General features: G+C 29.2%; 1 protein-coding gene and 1 long non-coding RNA gene across 23 annotated transcripts in view; both read left to right on the top strand.

The window, feature by feature from the left end:
- LOC147802056 (putative ATP-dependent RNA helicase spindle-E) overlaps positions 1-24,354 on the top strand; it is a 35,428-nt gene extending 11,074 nt beyond the window's left edge. For 9 of the 22 annotated variants that reach the window (XM_087155288.1, XM_087155284.1, XM_087155287.1 and 6 more), the window contains 5 exons: positions 6,641-6,862; positions 12,101-12,223; positions 14,926-15,005; positions 20,125-20,327; positions 24,116-24,354. In XM_087155288.1, the coding sequence (XP_087011414.1) occupies positions 6,641-6,674 (34 nt within the window). In that variant the 3' untranslated portion in view covers positions 6,675-6,862; positions 12,101-12,223; positions 14,926-15,005; positions 20,125-20,327; positions 24,116-24,354. The other 13 variants (XM_087155272.1, XM_087155277.1, XM_087155294.1 and 10 more) reach the window with 7 other exon arrangements.
- On the top strand, positions 15,012-19,323 carry LOC147802057 (uncharacterized). The gene is made up of 2 exons (XR_015430523.1): positions 15,012-17,698; positions 17,739-19,323. It is a non-coding gene; the product is annotated as an uncharacterized LOC147802057 (long non-coding RNA).
- Positions 24,355-24,606: the final 252 nt, after the last annotated feature.

The following is a 24,606-nucleotide window of genomic DNA, read 5'->3' as shown; positions in this document are numbered from 1 at the left end:
CAAACTAGTTTTATTTATTTTATCAGTTTAAAATTCTAGCATGGGCATTTTATGTTACACTTACTTTTAAGAAGAAATAAAACAACTTTTAATTACTGCATATATCTGACTCTATGTAATTATTTGCTTTTGTTTTTTTTCCCAGCTAGTTTATTGCCTCAACTCTTTTCTTTCTTTTTTACTCTGTTTTTTTAAGTTTAAAATCAATAAATATGAAGATGCAGAGAATAACAGTTTTGATTATACCTATCATTTCAATTAATGTTATAATAATGCTTTTTTAAATTTATTGTTGTGTTTTTGACTTCACACTTATTTTATCAATTTAACATTCTACTTTTGACTTTTTATATTACACTTTTAAGAGGAAATAAATCAACTTTAAATTATTACATATATCGTAGTGTATGTAATTATATGCTTTTGTATCTTTTTTCCAGCTAGTTTATTGCTTCAACTCTTTTCTTTCTTTTTTACTCTGATTTTTTAAGTTTAAAATCAATAAATATGAAGATGCAGAGAATAACTGTTTTAATTATAATTTCAATTAATGTTATTATAATGCTTTTTTAATTTTATTGTTGTGTTTTTGACTTCAGACTTATTTTATCAATTTAAATTCCTAGTTTAGGCTTTTTATATTACACTTTTAAAAGGAAATAAATCAACTTTAAATTAATACATATATCTGACTGTATGTAATTATTTGCTTTAATGTTTTTTTCCCAGCTAGTTTATTGCTTTAACTCTTTTTTTTTTTTTCTTTACTGTGTTTTTTTTTTTAGTTTAAAATCAAAAAATATGAAGATACAGAGTATAACACTTTGGTTTTACCTATCATATCAATGAATATTATTATAATGCTTTTTTAAATTTATTGTTGTGTTTTTGTCTTCAAACTAATTTTATTTATTTTATCAGTTTAAAATTCTAGTATGGGCATTTTATGTTACACTTACTTTTAAGAAGATATAAAACAGCTTTAAATTACTACATATATCTGATTGTATGTAATTATTTGCTTTTGTATTTTTTTTCCAGCTAGTCCAACTCTATTCTTCCTTTTTAACGCTGTTTTTTTAAGTTTAAAATAGGTAAATATGAAGATGCAGAGAGTAACAGTTTTAGTTATCATTTCAATTAATGTTATTATAATGCTTTTTTAAATTTATTGTTGTGTTTTTCACTTTAGACTTATTTATTTTATCAATTTAAAATTCTTGTTTAGGCATTTCTTATTAAACGTTTGAGAAGAAGTAGAACAAGTTTAAATTACTACATATATATTACTGTATGTAATTATTTTCTTTTGTGTTTTTTTTTTCAGCAACTCTTTTCTTTCTTTTTTTCTCTGTTTTTTTAAGTTTAGAATCAATAAATATGAAGATACAGAGAATAACTGTTTTAATTATAATTTCAATTAATGTTATTATAATGCTTCTTTAATTTTATTGTTGTATTTTTGACTTCAGACTTATTTTATCAATTTAAATTTCTAGTTTAGGCTTTTTATATTACACTTACTTTCAAAAGGAAATAAATCAAGTTTAAATTAATACATATGTCTGACTGTATAATTATTTGCTTTAATGTTTTTTTTTTCAGCTAGTTTATTGCTTCAACTCTTTTTTTTTCCTTTACTGTGTGTTTTTTTTTTTTTAAGTTTAAAATCAAAAAATATGAAGATACAGAGTATAACAGTTTTGGTTTTACCTATCATTTCAATTAATATTATTATAATGCGTTTTTAAATTTATTGTTGTGTTTTTGACTTCAGACTTATTTTATCAATTTAATATTCTAGTATAGGCATTTTATGACACACTTACTTTTAAGAAGAAATAAAACAACTTTAAATTGCTGCATATATCTGACTCTATGTAATTATTTGCTTTTGTATTTTTTTTCAGCTAGTTTCTTGCTGCAACTCTTTTCTTTCTTTTTTTACTCTGTTTCTTTTTAAGTTTACAATTAATAAATATGACGATGCAGAGAATAACAGTTTTGGATATAATTTCATTTAATGTTATGATAATGCTTTTTTTAATTTATTGTTGTGTTTTTGTCTTGGAACTTATTTTATTTATTTTATCAGTTTAAAATTCTAGTTTAGGCATTTTATATTACATTCACTTTTAAGAAGATATAAAACAACTCTAAATTACTACATATATATGACTGTATGTAATTCAGGGTGCGTAGCGTTTGTAAAAAGTACTTAAAGGTGCTTTTTTGGGGATTTCGTTTTTAAAAGCTTTTAAAGGTGCTTTTTTTCCGAATAATTTTTTTCCCCCTTCAGTGATATCTGGTGGATCCCATGCATTTCACTAAAAATGGGGAGTTTGCTACGTAATCATTCACGCGGACTTATTGTCGTACCCACGTTATGACTTGCGCATGCGCGCGCATACTTGAAACCTAAACTCGAGTGCTCCAATTCGGGTAGAGAATGTCAGATTCTAATGAAATGTTTTTCTTTTTAATTTATTTTAATTTTGTTCTTGTTTATTTTATTTTACTTCTAACACTTTTTTTGACGTAGGGGGTAAGGGTACTTTTGTTCTGAGTTCAGGGTCAAGTTGAATTCACTCGGTGATGTGGGAAAGTACTGATTGTTTCGATTTACGCCCGTTTCTTTCTTTTTTTTTTTTTTTAACGCTGAAACTGTTTATAAAAAGTTTTTGTTTTTCAATAATATTATTGATTGAATATGAATTTTTTGAGTGCTTGAAAATTTTTGTAAAGTGCTTGAAAAGTTTTTAAAAAGTGCTTATTTTTGATTCAAAGATTTGGCTACGCACCCTGTAATTATTTGCTTTTGTGTTGTTTTTTTTCCAGCAACTCTTTTCTTTCTTTTTTACTCTGTTTTTTTATGTTTTAGATCAATAAATTTGAAGATGCGGAAAATAACAGTTTTGGATATAATTTCAATTAATGCTATTATAATGCTTTTTTAGTTTTATTGTTGTGTTTTTTACTTCAGACTTATTTTATCAATTTAATATTCTAGTTTCAGCTTTTTATATTACACTTACATTTAAGAGGAAATATATCAACTTAAAATTACTACATATATCTGACTGTATGTAATTATTTGATTTTGTATTTTTTTTCCAGCTAGTTTATTCCTTCAATTCTTTTCTTTCTTTTTTACTCTGTTTTTTTAAGTTTAAAATCTATAAATATAAAGATGCAGAGAATTTCAGATTTGTTTATAATTTCAATTAATGTTATTATAATGCTTTTTTAAATTTTTTGTTGTGTTTTTGTTTTCAAACTAATTTTATTTATTTTATCAGTTTAAAATTCTAGTATGGGCATTTTATATTACATTCACTTTTAAGAAGATATAAAACAACTTTAAATTACTATATATATATATATATATATATATATATGACTGTATGTAATTATTTGCTTTTGTGTTTTTTTTTCCAGCAACTCTTTTCTTTCTTTTTTACTCTGTTTTTTTATGTTTTATATCGATAAATTTGAAGATGCGGAAAATAACAGTTTTGGTTATAGTTTCAATTAATGTTATTATAATGCTTTTTTAAATTTATTGTTGTGTTTTTGACTTCAGACTTATTTTATCAATTTAAAATTCTAGTATAGGCATTTTATGTCACACTTACTTTTAAAAGGAAATAAATCAACTTTAAATTACTACATATATCTGACTGTATGTAATTATTTGCTTTTGTATTTTTTTTCCAGCTAGTTTATTCCTTCAATTCTTTTCTTTCCTTTTTACTCTGTTTTTTTAAAGTTTAAAATCAATAAATATGAAGATGCAGAGAATAACAGTTTTGATTATACCTATCATTTCAATTAATGTTATAATACTGCTTTTTTAAATTTATTGTTGTGTTTTTGACTTCAGACTTATTTTATTTATTTTTCAATTTAAAATTCTAGTTTTATCTTTTCATATTGCACTTACTTTTAAGAAGAAATAAATCAACTTTAAATTACAACATATATCTGACTGTATGTAATTATATACTTTTGTATTTTTTTCCAGCTTGTTTATTCCTTCAACTCTTTTCTTTCTTTTTTACTCTGTTTTTTTTTAAGTTTAAAATCAATAATTATGAAGATGCAGAGAATAACAATTTTAGTTATAATTTCAATAACTGTTATTATAATGCTTTTTTAAATTTATTGTTGTGTTTTTGACTTCACACTTATTTTATCAATTTAACATTCTAGTTTCGACTTTTTATATTACACTTTTAAAAGGAAATAAATCAACTTAAAATTATTACATATATCTGACTGTATGTAATTATTTGCTTTTGTATTTTTTTTTCCAGCTTGTTTATTTCTTCAACTCTTTTGTTTCTTTTTTACTATGTTTTTTTAAGTTTGAAATCTGTAAATATGAAGTTGCAGAGAATTACAGTTTTGTTTTTAATTTCATTTAATGTTATTATAATGTTTTTTTAAATTTATTGTTGTGTTTTTGACTTCAGACTTACTTTATTTATTTTATCAGTTTAAAATTCTAGTTTAGGCATTTTATATTACACTTTGGAGAAGAAGTAAAACAAGTTTAAATTACTACATAAATCTGACTGTATGTAATTATTTTCTTTTGTATTTTTTCCCAGCTAATTTATTGCTTCAACTCTTTTTTTTCCAGCTAGTTTATTCCTTAAACTCATTTTTTACTTTTTTACTCTGTTTTTTTAAATTTAAAATCAATAAATATGAAGATGCAGAGAAAACAGTTTTGGTTATAATCTATTATTTCAATTAAAAATTCTAGGTTTTGCATTTTATATTGCACTTTTAAGAAGAAATAAGAATTATCAATTTAATATTCTAGTTTCGGCTTTTTATATTACACTTACATTTAAGAGGAAATAAATCAACTTTAAATTACTACATATATCTGACTGTATGTAATTATTTACTTTTGTATTTTTTTTTTCCAGCTAGTTTATTGCTTAACCTTTTTTTTTCCAGCTAGTTTATTGCTTTAACTCTTTTCTTTTTTTTTTTACTATGTTCTTATAAGTTTAAAATCAATAAATATGAAAATGCAGAGAATAACAGTTTTGGTTATAATCTATCATTTCAATTAATGTGATTAAAATGCTTTTTTTTAATTTATTGTTGTGTTTTTGCCGGATAAAATAGTAACTTTGGTAAGTCTTGAAGAATTCTTGGAATTATTCCTGAAAAGTCATGCATTTGACAATCTAAATTGTAGCAGATATTTGTATTTAGGACCTGAGGCAGAGTGTGACTAAGTCAGGGGCATAAGGGGCAAATGCCCCAGGCTCCCCGTATAAGAGGGCGCTTCAAAATCGATGGAGAATCTGTTTTACGTTTCCTTCCTAAGTGATCTTTTTTAAAGCAAAATTTCTGTGCAATGTAACATCAGTCATTTTTTTGTTAACTTCTTCATTAATCTATTGTATGAACACAAAAATCTATATTTCGTAAATTCATAGGTTTCTTGGGCGGAACTCAGCTAAATTTTCGCAATTAGGATAGACAAATTTGGCCGATCAAAAGTCTGTATTTTTGCACATCGCAAAATGCGATATGTTTACAAAAATACAAGCCTCTGATTGGCTTAAGTGCGAAAAGTTAGCTAAATTCCATCCTAATGTCAGCAAGGATATTAATCATCTGCAGGTACATGGTGGATGACAAAGTTAGCATTCGGCATGATGGACATGAAATTGTCAATCAATAAAATGAACGAAACAATATTTCGTCTGTCCATTGAAGGGGGGGGGGGGACTTTATATCTATATTACTCAATTTTAACAGTGTTTGGAGAACACCAATATAATTTATTTCACAAAACTCCAGAATGTAATTACTGTGGTGAATATCAATCTATTGATCACTTGTTAATGAATTGTTCTCAATTCCAGTCAATCACTTTAATAATATTAGTTAACATCAATGCTATGCTAACCTAACTTGCCGAAATATCATAAAGATTATTAAACAATCTTGAGAGTATGTATTGCGGGACGGTCTTTAATGGTCTCGGAACTTGCTCGTTCCAGCTTGGGTGTCTCAATTTTATTGACCTTATAGTTTTGTAACTTTTATTATGTCTTTTATAAACTCTTCTACTTTCTCCAATTTTATTGTAATTACTTTTGTACTATTTAATATGTTATACTATGTTGCTCTTTTGTAAATTTTACATGTTTATCTTTTAAATTGTTCTTTTAACTGACACTTTTAATATTTTGCTGTTTTAATGTTTTATCACCTTACATAATTTTTGCTGTTCTATGCCCGCCATGTTCGTGGGCTGTTTGCCATGTCTGATATGTATTTTATGTTTGTACTTTTCTTTGGATTATTTTTTTTTTTTTTTTTTTTTAATAAACACTTACCCGTATGCCCCAAATAAGGGCTGGTAGAGGTAAATTTTTCTGTGTCTATATTAGGTTTTAGTCAATTTTCTTGTTATGTTATCTATAATGAGGTGAAAAATTTAAATACCTCAATAAAGTTTGGTTCTTCATTACTGAAAAAGTGAATGAAGTTTTTGCCCCAATTAGGCTAAAAGTCCGGACCCTGTGCTGAGTTTTTATAAAAGTTATTTTTTTCATGACACTAGTATGTTTGTTTTTTCAAACTAATGTCATTTTTTAATTTCTAGATATTACAACAGTTGGATATCAATCCTGTGTTAATTATTCAAGGACCGACTGGTTGCGGCAAGACTACACAAGTTCCCCAGTATATACTCGACCACCATCAGTCTCGTGGAAGGTACTGCAACATTATTGTCACTCAGCCCAGGAAAATTGCAGCCATCAGCATTTCCAATACAGTGTGTAAAGAGAGGAACTGGGAAACTGGCACAATAGTTGGTTATTAGGTAAAGATTCTGTTTTACTTGGGAGATCATCAAATAATATACAGTGTAGGAACCCAAATCCGACACTCATGAAATATTTGCGAGTTCAATTGTGCGTATACTGAATTGGGTTCGGTAAGATTTTAGCTCACTCGTGTGAAATTCTGCTGCATTTTGCAAGATATTCTCAATTTCAGGCTGCATTTTTCCACCCTCTGAAATTGAACTGAAAAATCTCTCGATCTTTTTATAGTAGCTAATATAATCAAGAAAAAGTTTCTTTGTCTGAAACTAGTTATTTTTACCATGATCGTGTAAAGTCTTTGAAGATTATATTGAATTTTATTACTACTGCTACTAAATTCGCGATTTTTTAAATTTTTTATTGAGAGGATGAATTACAAAATGTGAAAAAGGAAATAAGTGTGTTTTACCCCGGCAAAATGCAAGAATATCGCCCCTAATATTAGAGTAAAAAAAATATTACATGTTCAATTGAAAATTTTTTTATTTGATGCGATTTTTTTTTTTTTGACGTTGACGTTTCTGTTACTTTAAATTAGTAACCTATATATATTTGTTGTTTTTATAAGTACAGTAGAGAACCAATTATCCGGGATGCTCGGGACCATCGCTATCCCGGATGTCTGAATTTCCCGGTTTTCTGGGTCGACCAAAAAGTGTCGTTAATCGATGTTTTATCGAACCCGAATTACAAGGAAAAAGTGTAATGCATAAAATAAGAGAAAAAAGAAAGGTACTCCTAACTTTAAAAAGAAAAAAAAATGGTAGAAAAATAACATTTAAAAGAATAAAAAAATTTGCTAGTTTAGACAAGAAAAACAAGATTAAGAAATACATAATTCTCGTATTTATTTTTTAAAAATAATTACAATTCCTAAATTAACTAATATAAACAAAACCAATGGTTAAATAATGCAATATATTTCATACCTAATTATACGGGGGAAACGATAAAATAAAAGGAAAACTTATTAATCTAAATAAAAACACTTGAAAATTATCGAACCGAAACGATAGTTAAAAAAGGCACTAGCATAAACATTGAAACCCGGAACAAGGCAAAATCAACGGAATTTTAAAAAAAAACCTAATGATAAAATTTATGAATAAAAAGAATTAATTTATTGAGTGCGAAATTTATTGAGAAAAGAAAAAAAAATCAAGCGTAGTGGAATCAGAAAAACAAAACTGCAATCTACTTCATAAAATAATCCTATGTTTAAATCAATAAACAATTCTCCTTTTATTTATTTATTTTTTTTTTTTTGTTGATAAAAACACGATATTTAATTACAGCAGATGTGATTCCACACCAATAAAAACTTGCAAATGATACTGCACTTGCATTTATTCAGAAGAAAAAGATTTTATTTTTATTAATCGATGTCAAATGGATAAATATATTTTTCTCTTTCATCTTCTGTTCACTGATATGCATTTTCCCCACCCCCCTCGTAAATTAAACAGAAAACGAAATCAGCATGCCACACCCTTGAGCTTGATTGACGGCCTAAAAGAGAAAATAAAACATTCCTCCCTTCCCTGCCTTCAAGGTCATGGAGGAAATGACTTTTCTCTGGGTAAACGGGGAAAAAAATTCTCCCCTTCCTTACATTTTCCTCTACTCAACTTCAAGGATGATTTCATTTCCGCTTTTTTACGTAATCATTCTAGTTTAAAATGGCGGGAAAACCGATCAAAATTTTTCCCGGTTTTCTGGTTTCCCGGTTATCTGGATACCGGATAAATGGTTCTCTACTGTATCTTGCAAAAAGATATCAGTATTAGAGAGGTATGTCGCTGAAAGCCCGAAAAAATTCTGCCACAGGGATTGCGAATCTGCATGTGCATATACTGAGCTGGGTTCGGTGAGGATTTTGCACCATCATTTCAACTCTGCTGCATTTTGCAAGATATTCTCAACTTCAGACTTCGTTTTCCACCCTTTGATATTGAACGGAAAAATCTCTCAATTATTTTATAATGGCTAATATAATCAAGAAAAGCGTTCTTTGTCAGAAACTAATTATTATATCATGATCATGTAAAGTTTTTGAAAATTATTTTGAATTTTCTTTATGTATGTAGTGCTTAACAATATTTTTTGAGTGCTTAAAAAGTACTTAAAAGGTGCTTTTTTTGTTGAAAGATTTGGCTACGTATCCTGCATGAGCCTACTGGGCTATGCCCTGGGGCCCCAGGCACTCAGAGTGCCCTTGATAATCTTACTGTTCATTAACTGTATTAAAGAAAAAACTGTGATAAACAACATTGCCTTATGCATTTAAAAAATTTTTTTTTTCTAGTGTATGAAGTTTGCATTTTGTTTTTCTTTCTATAAATAGTCATTGCTTATCATAACATTACTGATTATCATAACATCATTGATTATCATAAACAGTTATTGATTATCATAACACTTACCAATAATTGGAATAGTTTACCACCAAGAAAACTTAAAAAGCACCCCGAAATCTATGAGTCTGTCTAGCCTTGCATTTGACGTAATGGGGGGCCACATAACTGCAAGTTTGACGGCACCACCTATTGGTAAAGGGACTGACGCATGCTCAACATCTGCCGTTGCATAGCGACAGTATGGTTGCACGCCGAAGATAAGGTGGTCAAACAAGTTATCGTTCACACACAGCCAATGTGGGGAAGTAGAAATTGCAGCAGTTTTGGTGGGAAACGCTGGAACATCCACCGTACTGTCCAGACCTTTCACCATACGACTTTCATGTTTTTGGACCTCTGAAATAAGCTATTCGCGGACATTGATTCACAACGGATGACGGCGTGTGTGTGACTGGCTCCAGGGATGGATCAAACCGCAGCTTACTAGCTCCTTCAAAGATGGAATCGTCCGGCTAGTGTCGCAATGGGATAAATGTGCCAACAGTTTTGACGACTGTTTTTGAGTATGTGTTCTGTGTATGACAAAATTTGTGAGTTAATAAAATCGTTACCGTTACTTTACACTAGTGACCAGGTTTCATTTGAGTTAAACCTTATTGCAACATAGAAAAATATGATTGCCCCACATATTTTTCTACATTGCGATAAGGTTTTTAGGTACTCGACAAGTTTTATGTTTAAGTCATAATAGTTCTAAAAATGCGTGACCACAACCAACTCTGTTTAGTATTTAAAATTAGTTAAATAAAGTACTAATTGAAATAGTTAAGAATTACATGGCACTTTGGGACAACTTTTAAACTGGTTATATCTGATGTGCATTGAGAGATGTTTTAATAAATGACTAGCGTGACGAAATTAATTCATACATTTTGATGGCAACTCATTTGTTATACCTTTATGCTTTTATTTTACTGTCATTCGCTTTCATGGTTTTCAAAGTTATTTTATTATTCGAAAATTGCAACTGATTACCATCCTAATTTGTTTTTAAATTATGCATAGTTCAAAAATGCTTATTTTATATATATTGAATTTTTTTGGTATTCAAGAAGTATCTTACATTTTATAAATTGTATTTAAAAAAAAAAACTAAGAATAAACAACATTGCATTATATATTTTTAAAATTGAATATACTCTATTGCATAAAGTGTACATTTTTTTCTACGTCTAATGATTGATTGCATATTTGTAAAACTTAAAAAGGCAGACGAATTATAAATTTCTACATTCCAATGAAAACTTTAGGTATTCTTGAAAATTTTAGGTTTTTGGGCATTGGAAGACGTTTTAATAATCGTTTTAGTTTGACAAAATATTTCGTACCTTTCGATTTTTTTATTTTATTAGTTATACCTTAATGATTATTTAATTTGATTATTTTAATTAACTTCCATGTTTTTGTAAATTATTTTATTATTTGAGGATTACAACTAGTTAGCATATATTTTTTTTTAAAAAAAAAATCAATTATGCATAGTTTAAAATTGCTTAGTTTGAGTTTTTGGGGTAATCAAAATGTGTTTAAATTTATTAAAATTATTGCCTAATGCCTTCATAATGATTTATTTTATGTTTGTGAAGTTTTTTAGTTTGTTTTTAAACATAATGGCATGTTGTAGGAGTCTAAACTGTTTTTGTGCCTGGGGGCTCTGCTCTTATTGATTGGATTTTCATGAACTGTGTTTAATGTTTCTACCCACCAGTAACAGGTATTTTTTAACAGTTAATTTGTGATAAGGAAGTCCTTAATAATGTGATTATCAATGCTAATAATGACTCCATATGAGAATTTTATTCAATTACCAAGATAAGAAAATAGTGTCTGAATGATTTAGACTTGTGACAGAACCGTCTTGATAGCAAGCAGAGCCCCTGGGCGCAGAAATGTTTTTTGCCCCTATAACATGTCATACTGTTTTAAAATACTGTTGAACTTAGAAAACCTCACATACATAAAAAATAAAGCATTTATAAGGTACGCAATAATTTTAACAAACACATATTTATCACTCCAAATTCTCAATGCACATAAAATAAAGCATTTTCAAACTAAGCATAATTTAAAAAAAAAAAAAAATAGATAACCAATTGCAATCCTCAAATAATGAAATAATTTTCAGAACCAAGCTAATTAAAATAAATTTTTTAAAAAAAACATAAGGGCTTCAAAGGTTTGAATTATTTTGTCATACTATTAAAGTCAGTTATTAAAACATCTTTCAATGCACATCAGACACAACCAGTTTAAAAGTTACTGTCCTGTTGTGCTCTCTCATTCTTAACTGTTTCAATTATTACTTTATTTAACTAATTATAAATACTAAATGGAGTTGGTGGTAGTTAAACATATCTATAAAAGTTAGTTGAGTACCTAAAAGCTTCATTTTAATGTGGAAAAATAGATTTTGATTGACTTTTTAAGTTTTCCTGGCGATAAACTATACGAATTATTGGGGTTTGCATGGATTATCCATCACTATTTATCGAGAAAAAAAAATTCACACTTTTTATACTAGAATAAAAATATATTTTGAAGTGTTTTTGCTCTTAATTTTTTTTAATACAATACCAGGGGTCTGTCCAGACATTTTGTGAAAGGTTTGTTAACGGACACAAATTTTTTCTAAACAGACCCCTGAATACATAAAAAGTAAGATTCTCAAGGACCCCTGAGTGCTTGGGGACCCCGGGCACTGCCCGGGAGTGGTACTGACTTGTGTTAAAATTCATTGAATTGTATTCTAAAAAGACTGATCATTGAAACATGCAATGCGTAAAATAATTTTGAAATGAAACTTTATTTCTTTTTCAGGTAGCCATGGATCAGAAGATTTCTTCTTCTACTTGCATTTCCTATGTCACAACGGGTGTCTTGTTGGAAAAGTTAGTGAATTCTAAAAGGATGGACATGTATACTCACGTCATAATTGATGAAGTAATCCTCTTTCATACATGCCTTTTCATAAAGGATTTCAAAATATCAATCTTAATATGTTTCATTCTATTTTATTTCATCAGTTCTTAACCACTTCCTTTACCAATTGTTTTGAAGAAAAAAAATTAAATTATTTTTTACATGTGTCAAATTTTCAATGGTTTTAACCATGGATTATAACTGACTCATCAAAAACTTTAAAAAAATTCTTTTTATGTATTGGTACAGTAATTTTCTTATCAGAAAAGTAGTAAAATCTTAAGAGCCAGCTTCTTGAATTATAATTGTGACTCTATCTCATTTGCTGGGAGGTATAATAAACTTTTATTTATTTTAATTTTAGCAGCAGCACTCGATGATACATATATTCATTCCCTGGAGTGTGCAGACACTTCACGCAAGCATACTCGGAGATCAAACATGGAACATGAGTTAATATTCAATAAAATGTGTAGCATAAAAACATTAGAAGATTATAAATGTTAGAACATTAACATGGTGCGTAGCATTTTTAAAAAGTGCTTAAAGGTGTTTATTTTCGTTTTTTAAAAGCCCTTAAAGGTGCTTTTTTTCATTGGGTGTTTTTAAAACGTGCTTAATTTTCCTTTTTCGAAAATGAGAATTTTTTCTTTACAATGTCAATTTTCATCATGTTTTATGCAAAAATGTACTTTTCATATTGTGCTATTCAACGTTTTCATAATTTATTCAACTACAATCTATTTTGGCATCCCGTCGGTCCATAGCGTATGAAAGCGCCAATCATTTTACGTGTTTGATGAAATACTTGTGAGTTCACATGTGCGTATACTGAGCTGGGTTCTGTGAGATTCTTGCACTCTCATGTGCATCTCTGCTGCATTTTGGGCACCTCTGCTGCATTTATCTTTTTCTTTCCACCCTCTGATAGCGAACCGAAAAAGTTCTTGATCTTTTTATAATGGCTAATATAATCAAGAAAAGAGTTCTTTGTCAGAAACTGGCTATTTTATCAAGATCATGTATTGTAATTTTTTTTTTGCATTTTATTAATGTATATAGTGCTTAAAAATATTTTCGGAGTGTTTAAAAAGTACTTAAGAGGTGCTTATTTTTTGTTGAAATATTTGGCTATGCACCCTGATTACAAACGTTAAAATTTCGCAAAAAATTTTAAAAATATCAAAAACATAAATATAAGCAAAAAATTACATCAAAAACATAAATATAAATAAACGAAGTCCTTTGCTTTGCAGGGTTTGCTAATAGCTCACAATTAGAGATAAAAGTAAACTTATAAGTAATTATTAATTTAAATTATGCCGCATATAGTTTATTTAGTGTTTCATATTGTGAAAATATCAATGATTTAAATTTATAAAGACATTCATTTTTTGAAATGCGTCATTCATGATTTGACTCAAGAAATTTTCGGAATTTTTGAGTTGGGCTCACAATCACCCCTGATTTTGGAAGTTGTGAATTTTGTGCAGGACAGTTTGTAACCACAAAGCTGTGAGCTCGTATATATATAGACTGACAAGTGCCTAGTTAAATATTTAAAAAAAAATTTATAAAAAAAACCAATGTAAATTATAACTAATTTCAGTCAAATACATTTATTTCCAAAATTTTTTGTGGTTTTCCATTGATGGACCAATCATGCCATCATGAACCATTATATTTTTTTCATGATAACCAACACAAGTAACCATGGTGACACTTATGAGTCGCTCTGAAACCAACATAAACCATTAAGAATTTTGACTTTGGGTAAATTTACAGGGTATCCGCACATCTGGAAAGTAATGAAAAATCATGGAAAGTCATGAATTTTAGTATTGAACAAAATTTGTCATGAAATGTCCTGATTTTAACTATTTTTTTAAAAAAAAAATCTTGAAAAGTCATGGATTTAGGTCGTTGAAAAATCTAACTTTTGAAATGGAATTTACCCCCTCCCCCCAATTTCATAGTGTTCCGAATATCTGAATTTGTAACAAAATCCCCACACACAGTCATATTTGATTAAGATATAAAATGTTTTTATCGTGTTCTTTAAAAATTATGGTGTTCTTTCAAAAAATGAAAGAACACATCATTTCTAGAGCGAATTATCTTTTAAACTTCTGTGATTTCAGAAATATTGTTATTATTTATTTTTTTTACTTTATCAATTTAAAATTTTAGCTGAAGCAAGCCAGTCATTGGCGAATTTTTTTATTCCGAAATTAGAACAGAAAAATCAGGAGTATTTCTTCCCTTTCCGATGAACAAGAAAAGTATCTTTAAAATGTAATTCTGCAGAAAAAAAGAAAAAAAATTATTTGCTCGGCTATTTTACTGCTTCAACTCTTTCATTACTTTGTTTTTTAAATTTAAAATCAATAAATATGAAGATGCAGAGAATAACAGTTTTGGTTATAATCTATCATTTCAATGAATGTTATTATAATGCTTTATTAAATTTATTGTTGTGTTTTTGTCGGAGAAAATAGTAACTTCGGTAAGTCATGAAAAATTCTTGGAATTAGTATGGAAAATCATGAAAAATCATCAATTTGAAAATCTAAAATGTAGCAGATACCCTGAATTTATTTAAAAATGAATTTATTAATTTTTATGTTTCTAGTGGCTGGTTTTCATAAGCTCTATTTATTTGCTTGTATGATTCCATATTATAATGCTCTGATTTAAACTAAGAACATTTTATGCAAAACTAGGTTCATGAAAGAGACCAAGAGTTGATTTTGCTCTTCTGATAGTGAAGAAATTTCTAAAGTTGAATTCTCCCCGAGTAAAAGTAAGTTTCTTCCTCAGTTGCTTGAAGACCATTCTTAATATTATGTTTACATACCCTCCAACTTATGAGGATTTTGAAAATAATTTTTTCTAGTGGTAGCGAACCAAAGTAGAAATTTTTAAAGCAAATGGATCTCTCATAAAACTTTTATCAGAACTTAAGAATCTAGCCATATGGCCTGCACTTTTATAAGTAATAGTGGACAAGTTACGCTGAAATTAATTTTTTTAAAATATTAAGACATTAATTTTGCTACCGTCTGAAAAGAAGATTTCTGAAACTACGGAAATTCCGTAGCAGTTGGAGGGTATGTGTTTATAGAATCTACTGTGTAAACCAGGTTTTTCACAGGTTAAGGGGGAAAAAAACAAGAATTGTGTGGGAAAACAGGGTGCTTAGCTTTTAAAAAAGTGCTTATTTTGAATTTTCGTTTTTTAAAAGACCTTAAAAGTGCTTTTTTCCATGGGTGTTTTTAAAAAGTGCTTAATTTTCCCTTTTCCGTAATGGGATTTTTTTATTTACCGTGTTTGGCTACGCCCCCTGGAAAATCAGAAATGCTAAAAAAAAGTCTTAGAATGAATAAGAAATCAGAAAAAAGATATATAGATTTAGTGCTCATTATTAAAATTGTTTTGAAGTGATTGTTCGTGTCGGTATTTTCGTAATTTTCCGTACTTTTTATTTCTGTGTCGTTTTTGAATTCCACCTGTTTGTTCAACCAAGAATGCTAATTTTACATTTTCTAGTAAAACTTTAACTCACTATAAAATTTATTTGTCCAAAGCTAAGTATCCATCTAAACAATTATTCTTTATTAGTTTATTTCATAAGTGATTGAAAAAAATTGAATGATTAGGTATACAAAAACAGGGGTCTGTTTAGAAGAAATTTGGGTCCGTTAACAGACCCTTCACAAAATATATTTTCATAAAAACAAAAAACAGACCCTTCACAAAATAATTTATCTTTTAATCATCGGTCCCTCCACAAATTTGTTTATCTTCATTATTGTTTTGTTAATCAAATAAACCTTTCCCAGGTAGGAAAACAAGAAAGATGGATGTAAACGAATTAAGTTTTGTCTTCCACAGACGCTTCTTCCATTGTTCGTCCAAAATGAATAATCTGCTTTCAGTAGTATAGGCTAAATACCAAATATTTGTGTGTTGCATCTCTAATTTAGTAACAGCAATTGCTGTTTATTTTTTAAAATTTGATTTCTTTAATTGTAATTTTGCTGTGTTGAGCATAATCTTGTATCTATTTACAATTTAAAAACTCCTTGAAAAAGTTTTTTGCAATAACAGGACCCTATTTGCACAAATTCGCAAAAGCAGGACCCTGATTGAAAGAATGTGACTTAATGTTTATTTTATATTCACAAATTACGAGTAATTTTTGCACAATTTTACAAAAACGGACCTTTCACAAAATGTCTGGACAGACCCCTGAAAAAGTTGGAACATTTTAAATACGGTTTTGCTAGAGCTACTTTTATAAACCGTTTTGTTTTGATTCGGTTGGTGAAAATTGGATAAACGAGACGTGCTTTAAAATTTAGACTGAAATAATGCGGTAGATAAGTCCATTAACCAGAATGCGATATACCATCTGTTGCTGTATTTGGCATTAATTGGTCAATGCTAAAATTATTTCCACCCCAGTTACTTCAGCTCATTTTCATGCCTGGAATCTTATTTAATTCATTTTTTTGATTCCCTTGTTAAGGGCATTAATTCCATCCCCTAAGGCAGTGTTTCCCAAACTTATGACTTTTGTGTACCCTTTCTAAATTTTTCGCAACACTGAGTACCCCTAATAAAAAAATTAATGAATTTTTTACTATAAAAAATCGCACAAAAAGTAAAAATCACACCTGGCTGTTGACACCACTAATTATTAACTGTTAACTCTGCAAAAAATATCCAATAGAAAAATACGTAATCGTAAATTTTCATGGCTAGCTATGTTTTTAAATAAAATTTTTTGTAATTTTCGTTTGTAGCAAGATATTTCGCATAAGAACGCGTACCCCTGCTAAACTGTTCCCGTACCCCTGGGGGTACGCGTACCACACTTTGGGAAACACTGCCCTAAGGATATTAATTCCAACCCCTACATAACGCCTGGAAAAGCATTTTACTCTGATTATTTCTATAATGCCAGAATTCTTACCTCTCCTGTCGCATCAGCTCATCTCGATGACCAGGATTCTTGTTTTCTTCATACGAATACTGATTTATGACACAAGTTCCTGGCCATTTCTCCATAGCACTTAGAACTACATTCTGCCTTGATTTGCCTCACTCAGCCACTAGGGTTTTTCTAGTTTCTTCATTCCTCTTGTGGCGAGTCTTTTATATATAAATGTTATGTATATAAATATTATGTATATAAATGTTAGAGCGATTACTTTATAAGGCACAATATGCTTTTATATTAGATTTTATTGAACTCTGGTCTGAGCGAGGCGGGATTAAATGCAAATATTGTGAAATGATTGTTGATTTTTCTACGCATCCAGGATCAGATTTTTTTAACTTATACTTTGAATTATTTTATTAATAGTGTTAAAGCATGTGATTTTTAAGAATTATTTGTATAATATTTTTCTAATTACATGGTGCGTAGCATTTTTAAAAAGTGCTTAAAGGTGCTTATTTTCGACTTTTGTTTTTTAAAAGCCCTTAAAGGTGCTTATTTTCGACTTTTGTTTTTTAAAAGCCCTTAAAGATGCTTTTTTCATTGGGGTCTTTTTAAAAATGCTTATTTTTTACTTTTTCGAAAATGAGATTTTTTTCCTTTTCTTTATCGATTTTCGCCAAGTATTATGCAAAAGCGTGCTTCTCACATTGTTCTATCCAACATTTTCACAATTCATCTCACCACAATCCATTTCGACTTACCGTCGGTCCATAGCTTATGAAAGTGCCAATCATTTTATGTGTTTGATGAAGTACTTATGAGTTCTCATGTCCATCTACATAACTGGGTTAGGATTAGAGTTGCATTCCCATGTGCAACTCTGATGCATTTTGCAAGATATTCTCCATTTCAGGTTTCATTTTCCAACTTCTGAAATCGAACCGAAAAATCCCTCTACCATTTTATAATAGCTAATATAATTAGGAAATGAGTTCTTTGTCAGAAAATGGTTATTTTATCATGATCGTGTAAAGGCTTTGAAAATTATTTAGCATTTTGTCAATGTATATAGTGCTTAAAAATATTTTTTGAGTGCTTTAAAAATACTTAAAAGATGCTTATTTTTTGTTGAAAAATTAGGCTAGGCACTCAGAATTAGTAAATTGAATATATTGTTGTGAAAAGAAGTGAATGGAAGACGTTTAACACACAAGTCTATAAAAGTCAAGACTTTTTTAGGCACTTTATTAATTTCTTAATCAAAATAATGCCAATATTTATGCACATAAAAAACATTATCAGGATGGCACATAAAAAGCATTATCAGTCCAAGCATTATTATGCACAGCATTATTATGCACATAAAAAGCATTATCAGTCTAAAAAGCATTATCAGGATGGCCACCTACCTGGAATTATCAGGAAATTTTTTTATACTGGAAAAGTCAGTGAAATTTGGATAAAAACATGGAAAAATTATGGAATTTCAAAGAAAAGCTGGAATTTTTCTCTTAATTTAAATTATTTTACCATCCGTTATATCAACTTTTATTTAGACATAAATTTATAGGAAAGTAGTTTTATTTTGAAATTTCCGAAATTGCTTCTCCTTTTTCCCTAAAAAGCTGACAAAAACCATGGAATTTATGGAAAACATGCTAAATGATATATAAACTTAGAATGGAAAAAAATTACTTATATTTGTTTATTCGAAAGAAGGAAAACAAAACTTTGTTTTTTTGTTCTGCAATGTACAGGGACAGGTTTCAAGTTGGGCAATCAGATGACCAAAATTTTAAACTTAATATTAAGTAAACTAGGTGCCTTCCTTGGTGGGATAAAAATAAATAATTCCTGGGGAAAACGATATAATACTGAACTGTATAAAATCTACAGAGAGTCAGATATTGTGAAATTCATAAAAATAAATCGAATGATCTAGGCAGCTCACATTTTCAGAAGGAATGATAATTCAAATTTAAAGAAAAACCTATTACACAAACCCCTAACGAACAGGAAAAGAGGTAGACCCTGGCTGGATTTAGTTGAGACTGATTTCCTTACTCTAAAGGAGAAAAACTGGCAAACAAGTGTCAAAAGTAGAGAGAAGTGGATTCGAATTCAAAGGAAGGCACTGGCCCACCCTGGGCTGTCTAGCCAGATATGATGATGAGGTGTCATTTCTGTAGTAAAAAATTAAAGATCACACAGGACAAAACATGTGTATCATGTAAAGCGATATTTCGCGTTAATGAGGTTCAACTGTATTTATTTGAACTTTAAGGGGTCACAGTACCCAAAAAATGACCAGAATATCAAGAGAAAAATTTTTTTGGTTATTATAAAACTTCAAACTATTTCAAATGCCCTGGGAAAAAAATCATCTCTCTATCTACATTTTTAAAAAAGTTGCAAATGATTTTAGATTGCCCTAAAACAAAAACTTGCTCAGCAGACTAAATCCCTAAGGAATTTTTTTTATTTAAGATAACGCTTTGAAGTAAACTCTTTTACCTTAAGTATAAGGCACTTAGTTAAACTGTGCGTGGAATAAGCATTTCATGAGGTACTACAATTTTTACAGCATGTTATATATACCTAACAAGAATTTTTAACCATTTTTTTCTACTTTTTTACAAAATAATCAATAAAAAATATTCTAATTGATATATCAGCAAATGAATGCACAAAATTGTTAAGATGAATATCGTAAGCACTAACGAAAAAATTTTTTATTTTGAAATATGTTAAAATAAAAAAGCCTTAGGGATTTAAAAACTTAGAATTTTTTTAAAAATGTATTATTTTTTTAAGATAAAGTATTGATTATAAGTTAAATGAGTATCTAAAGCATCCACAAAATGAATGATTATGCCTTTATTTAAAAAAAAATTGTTGCAAAGTTACTGTGACTCCCAGGACTTCAATTATTGCTCATTGTAAGGTATTAAATTATTTGATTTTTTTTTCCAAGGCTACTTGAGAGGAAGATCAAAGAACCTGAATATCGTAGAAATCCTCATCGGTGGGACCAGGTGGAATCTCATTTGCTACTGGAGACAGCGAGAGTGCCGATCATCCGGACGTCCTGCCATTATTGAAACCTCCCAGTCTTGTTGTCTCCAAGGGGACGCAAAGAATGTTGGATCATCTGTATTCGGTCGTCGAAAACTTAATGTGAGTCCTTTGTGTTGTTTCTATTCCTTTGGTTATGATCATCTCATTTAGCAAGTCGTTTTACAGTCGGACCTCTATTTAATGAAGTCGCTAAATCCCAATTATAAGTTTGTTGTATGGAAAATACTTTAAATAGAAAATCCCCTTTTAAAGCACTTAAACGACACAAAACAGGTTTTAAATTCATAAACACCAGACATAATAAAATTAGCAAATGAAGCACTTTTATCTTGTAAACTAGTATCTACTATTTATTTTATAAATCTTAACCATAAAATAAATCTGCATGGAAAGCAAGAATAGAGCAAAACATTATCCAGTGTTACACAATCATGCTATATACATTTTCAACTAAGAAAAGGGTAAATTTATGTATAAAATTATCGGTGCATTTATTATAAAAGTAATTTTAAACATACATTACCACATGCGTTCTTAAGTTAAGTTTCTACGGATTAAATCTGTTCATTTAAACTGAGATTTTCGTTTGAAATGCAAACAAAAAGGGAATTTACTGCTTTCTCTAAGATAATTTTTAGAGAAAACAGTAATACACTTCATAAAGCAGTGGCTTCAAAAATTAATTCGTGGTCATTTCCCCCATAAAATGAGTTAACAAGTTTAAAATGTTCTGAAATATTTTGGGAAATAGGGAAAGTGGATCTCAAAGAAAAGTTCGTTAAATAGAAAACTCACTTCTCTATTGGAAGTTATTTTACGAAAAATTTCCGAAATGTTTTTGGTTCCTTGAAAAAATTTGAAAAATGGAAGTTTGTTATATATAAGTTTGACTGCATATTAATTTGTCTTGGGTGTATGCTCATGTTGAAAAATGAATAAACCCTGGCAGCAAAATATCTTGGGCTTTTATTGGGCCAATAGTCATGAATCTCAGCTCAGTAACGGTTCGAAAGGCCTTTATTTTTCCAATATCGGCCCGATGTAGAATTTTCAGATTCACCTGATATTTTATATCCATTATTTAGCCTTTGTAGGCCCTACATAGGCCATTCTAAAACCAATATTACAAAATCTAGACATCCCAATATCCGTTCTTATACGGGTGCGTGGCGTTTTTAAAAAGTGCTTAAAGGTGCTTATTTTTGATTTATGTTTTTTAAAAGCCCGTAAAGGTGCATTTTTTCATCGGTGTTTTTAAAAAGTGCCTCATTTTCTATTTTTTAAAGAGAGATTTTTTCTTTGCCGTATCGATTTTTGTTCTAAATTACAAAAAAAATGCATTATTTTCACAATTTTCTCTGCAATATTTATCAGAAAATAGTTATATCATCATGATTATGTCAAATTTTTGAAAATGTTATTGATTTTATGTTTGCAAATTAAGAACTTTAAACGATAGAAAGAATAATTTTTATTACTGCACAAATCCTAATTATGATTTTTTTTTTTTCGAATGTGATTAAAAATATTTTTTGAGTGCTTGAAAAGTACTTAAAATGTGATTTTTTTTCCCTTGAAAAACTGGCTATGCGCCCTGTTATAGACTCATATTCAGCCAATTTCGAACCAAACTGGTAAAACTGTTACTTCTCTTTGCACTAAAAAGAAAGATCAATGGAGAACACAATTTGATAAATTTTAATAATGTTTCTGAAAGTTACTTAATAGAAATATTATTTTTAAAAAGCATTAATAAGAGGGAAAATGTATGAAATTTTTTCTTTCAAATTTAAACAATGCCATTGTTCTTCTTATCATCCAATTTAAAGATCTTAGAAACCTTTTAAAAAATGATTTGGTAGGGGAAATCTTGTTGGTTATACTGAAATTTTGACTTTTATAATAGGGTGCATTGCTTTTTTTTAAAAAATGCTTAAAGGTGCTTATTTTCGTTATTTAAAAAGCCCATAAAGGTGCTTTTTTTCATTGGGTGTTTTTAAAAAGTGCTCAATTTTCCCTTTTACAAAATGAGATTGCCCTGTCGATTTTCGCCATATATTATGCAAAAGCGTGATTTTCTCAATGTTCTATGCAACGTTTTACAATTCATTCAACCGCAATCTGTTTCGCTGTACTCTCGGTTCATAGCGTATGAAAGCGTCGATCATTTTAAATGTTAGATGAAGTACTTGTGAGTCCGCTTGGGCATCCACTGAGCTGAGTTCAGTGAGATTATTGCTCTCTCGTGTGCAACTCTGCTGCATTTTGCGCAATATTCTCAATTTCAGGTTTAATTTTCCACCTTCTGAAATTTAACCGGAAAATCTCTCGATCTTTTTATGGTGGCTAATATAATCAAGAAAAGAGTTCTTTTTCAGAAACTAGTTATCTTATCATGATCATGTAAAGTCTTTGAAAATTATTTTCTTTATGTATATAGTGCTTAAAAAGTACATAAAAGGTGCTTATTTTTTGTTGAAAGATTTGGCTACACACCCTGTATTATGTAACAGTGTAAATAAAATTGTCTCACCTTCACTTTAGGACTTCCAGGTTGGCATTTATAGAATTGTGGTATTTCAATACATTACTTCAAAAATATGCCTTTTCTTTTCACTCTAAACGTATATATAGATACAAACTGTGTCTTTATGATCTTCTGATTTTTTTTATAATATTACAGATCTTGTAAATCATCATTAAACAGCCGGAATAAAAACTAGAAGCAGGGCACGCGATTTTTGCGTGAGTATCGCAGAATTCCGCTTATCTCAATATCATTGGTTCTCAGACGAATCCGAAAAAGTTTTGAAGCCTTCTCTAAATCCCGTTAACGCAACATTTACGTACATTCTTCCGTCAATTACGTGAAGAATCAAGTCTTACGCGATTCTTTCGCCATTTTATTTGATTGGAACTGCGCCGGAATCTTCTAATATTGCGATTCTTATTCACGCAATTTTAATATCAAACATTGATTTTGGAATTCACCTTATTTAAAGCTACATGTTCTGATTCATATTCACGCAACTTGAAAATCGTACATCGCAATTACGATTCACGGGATTTAAAAATCTAATATCACAGTTTGTATTTGTGCTTTGCAATCTGCTAATATTGTGAATCTTAGTCACGTGATTTTAATATCAAATATTGATTTTGGTATTTACTTGATTTAAAGCTACGCATTGTGATTCGTATTCACGCGATTTGAAAATCGTACATCGCAATTACGATTCACGGGATTTCAAAATCCTATATCACGATTTGTATCGACGCTTAATATATCGTGATTCTTGTAGAAAGTAAATTTTTTTTTTTTTGTGAATTAAAAGGAGTCATATTCTTCATTAGTTACTGTGAAAGATGTCATAATTTTTGGTAGTTACTGGAAAGGTGTCATATTTTTTAGTAGTTACTGAAAAGGTGTCATATTCTTCATTAGTTACTGAAAAGTTGTCATATTCTTCATTAGTTACTGAAAAGGTGTTATATTCTTCAGTAGTTACTGAAAAGGTGTCATATTCTTCATTTGTCAATATAAATGTTAGTTCAAAAAGTTATGTTAAACATGAAATATGTATGATACATAAATTAATATCGATTTTTTGAACATCAGGGTTTTTCACTCTGTGACAAAATTAAGTTTGTTAAATTATTATTAAATATAATTATCAATAATTAAAATAAATATAATAATTATAAATTATTAAATTATTATAATCTGCTTTTAAGTTATTAAATTAAGTTTGAAGGTAAGTTATTTCTTCATTAAATAAGTCATTCAGTTTGACACGATTGTTGAAACTTTTTCCCTTTCGAGTTCAAACTCGATAAAAGAGTCATTTTGAGTAACTGTTACTTAAGGAGTTTTGATTTGTTTGCAGGAGCAGAGATTTCGAACTCATCCGCTGCGAGCTCTGCTCAGTCGATGTTGTTTCCAAGCGAGATTTACTGGTCCACCCAGACAGCGCATCTCATCAAAGGAGGGAAAGGAAACTAAAATAACTGCGGAATGTTTTTTTCTGTAAATAATCATATCATCAGCATTGTTTTTCTTTCATTTGTGTACATAAACAATTATTGTCCAAAAATAAAGAGTCATTCTCAATATTTTTATATTATACAGTCAATTCGCTACAACTCGAAGTACGATAACTCGAATATTACTATAACTCGATTTTTTTATGAGGTCCCAAACCTTTTATCTTCAATTTCATGTTAATTATTCTCGATTACTCGAATTTTACTCCCTTTAACTCGATTTTTTTTGGATCTCTTAAAGCAAGAAAAAAACAGCAACCTAGGAGCTGATAACTTGCCCCTTCCTTTGCAACACACACACAATGTCTTTCGCACTCTTCATGGAGAAGCTAAA

The sequence above is a fragment of the Parasteatoda tepidariorum genome, chromosome 11 (genome assembly GCF_982258835.1).
Source record: "Parasteatoda tepidariorum strain Cologne lab strain chromosome 11, Ptep-v5.0, whole genome shotgun sequence".
NCBI lineage: Eukaryota > Metazoa > Arthropoda > Arachnida > Araneae > Theridiidae > Parasteatoda > Parasteatoda tepidariorum.
The sequence above is the reverse complement of the archived record's forward strand: the minus strand, read 5'-3'. Positions and strand labels throughout refer to the sequence as shown.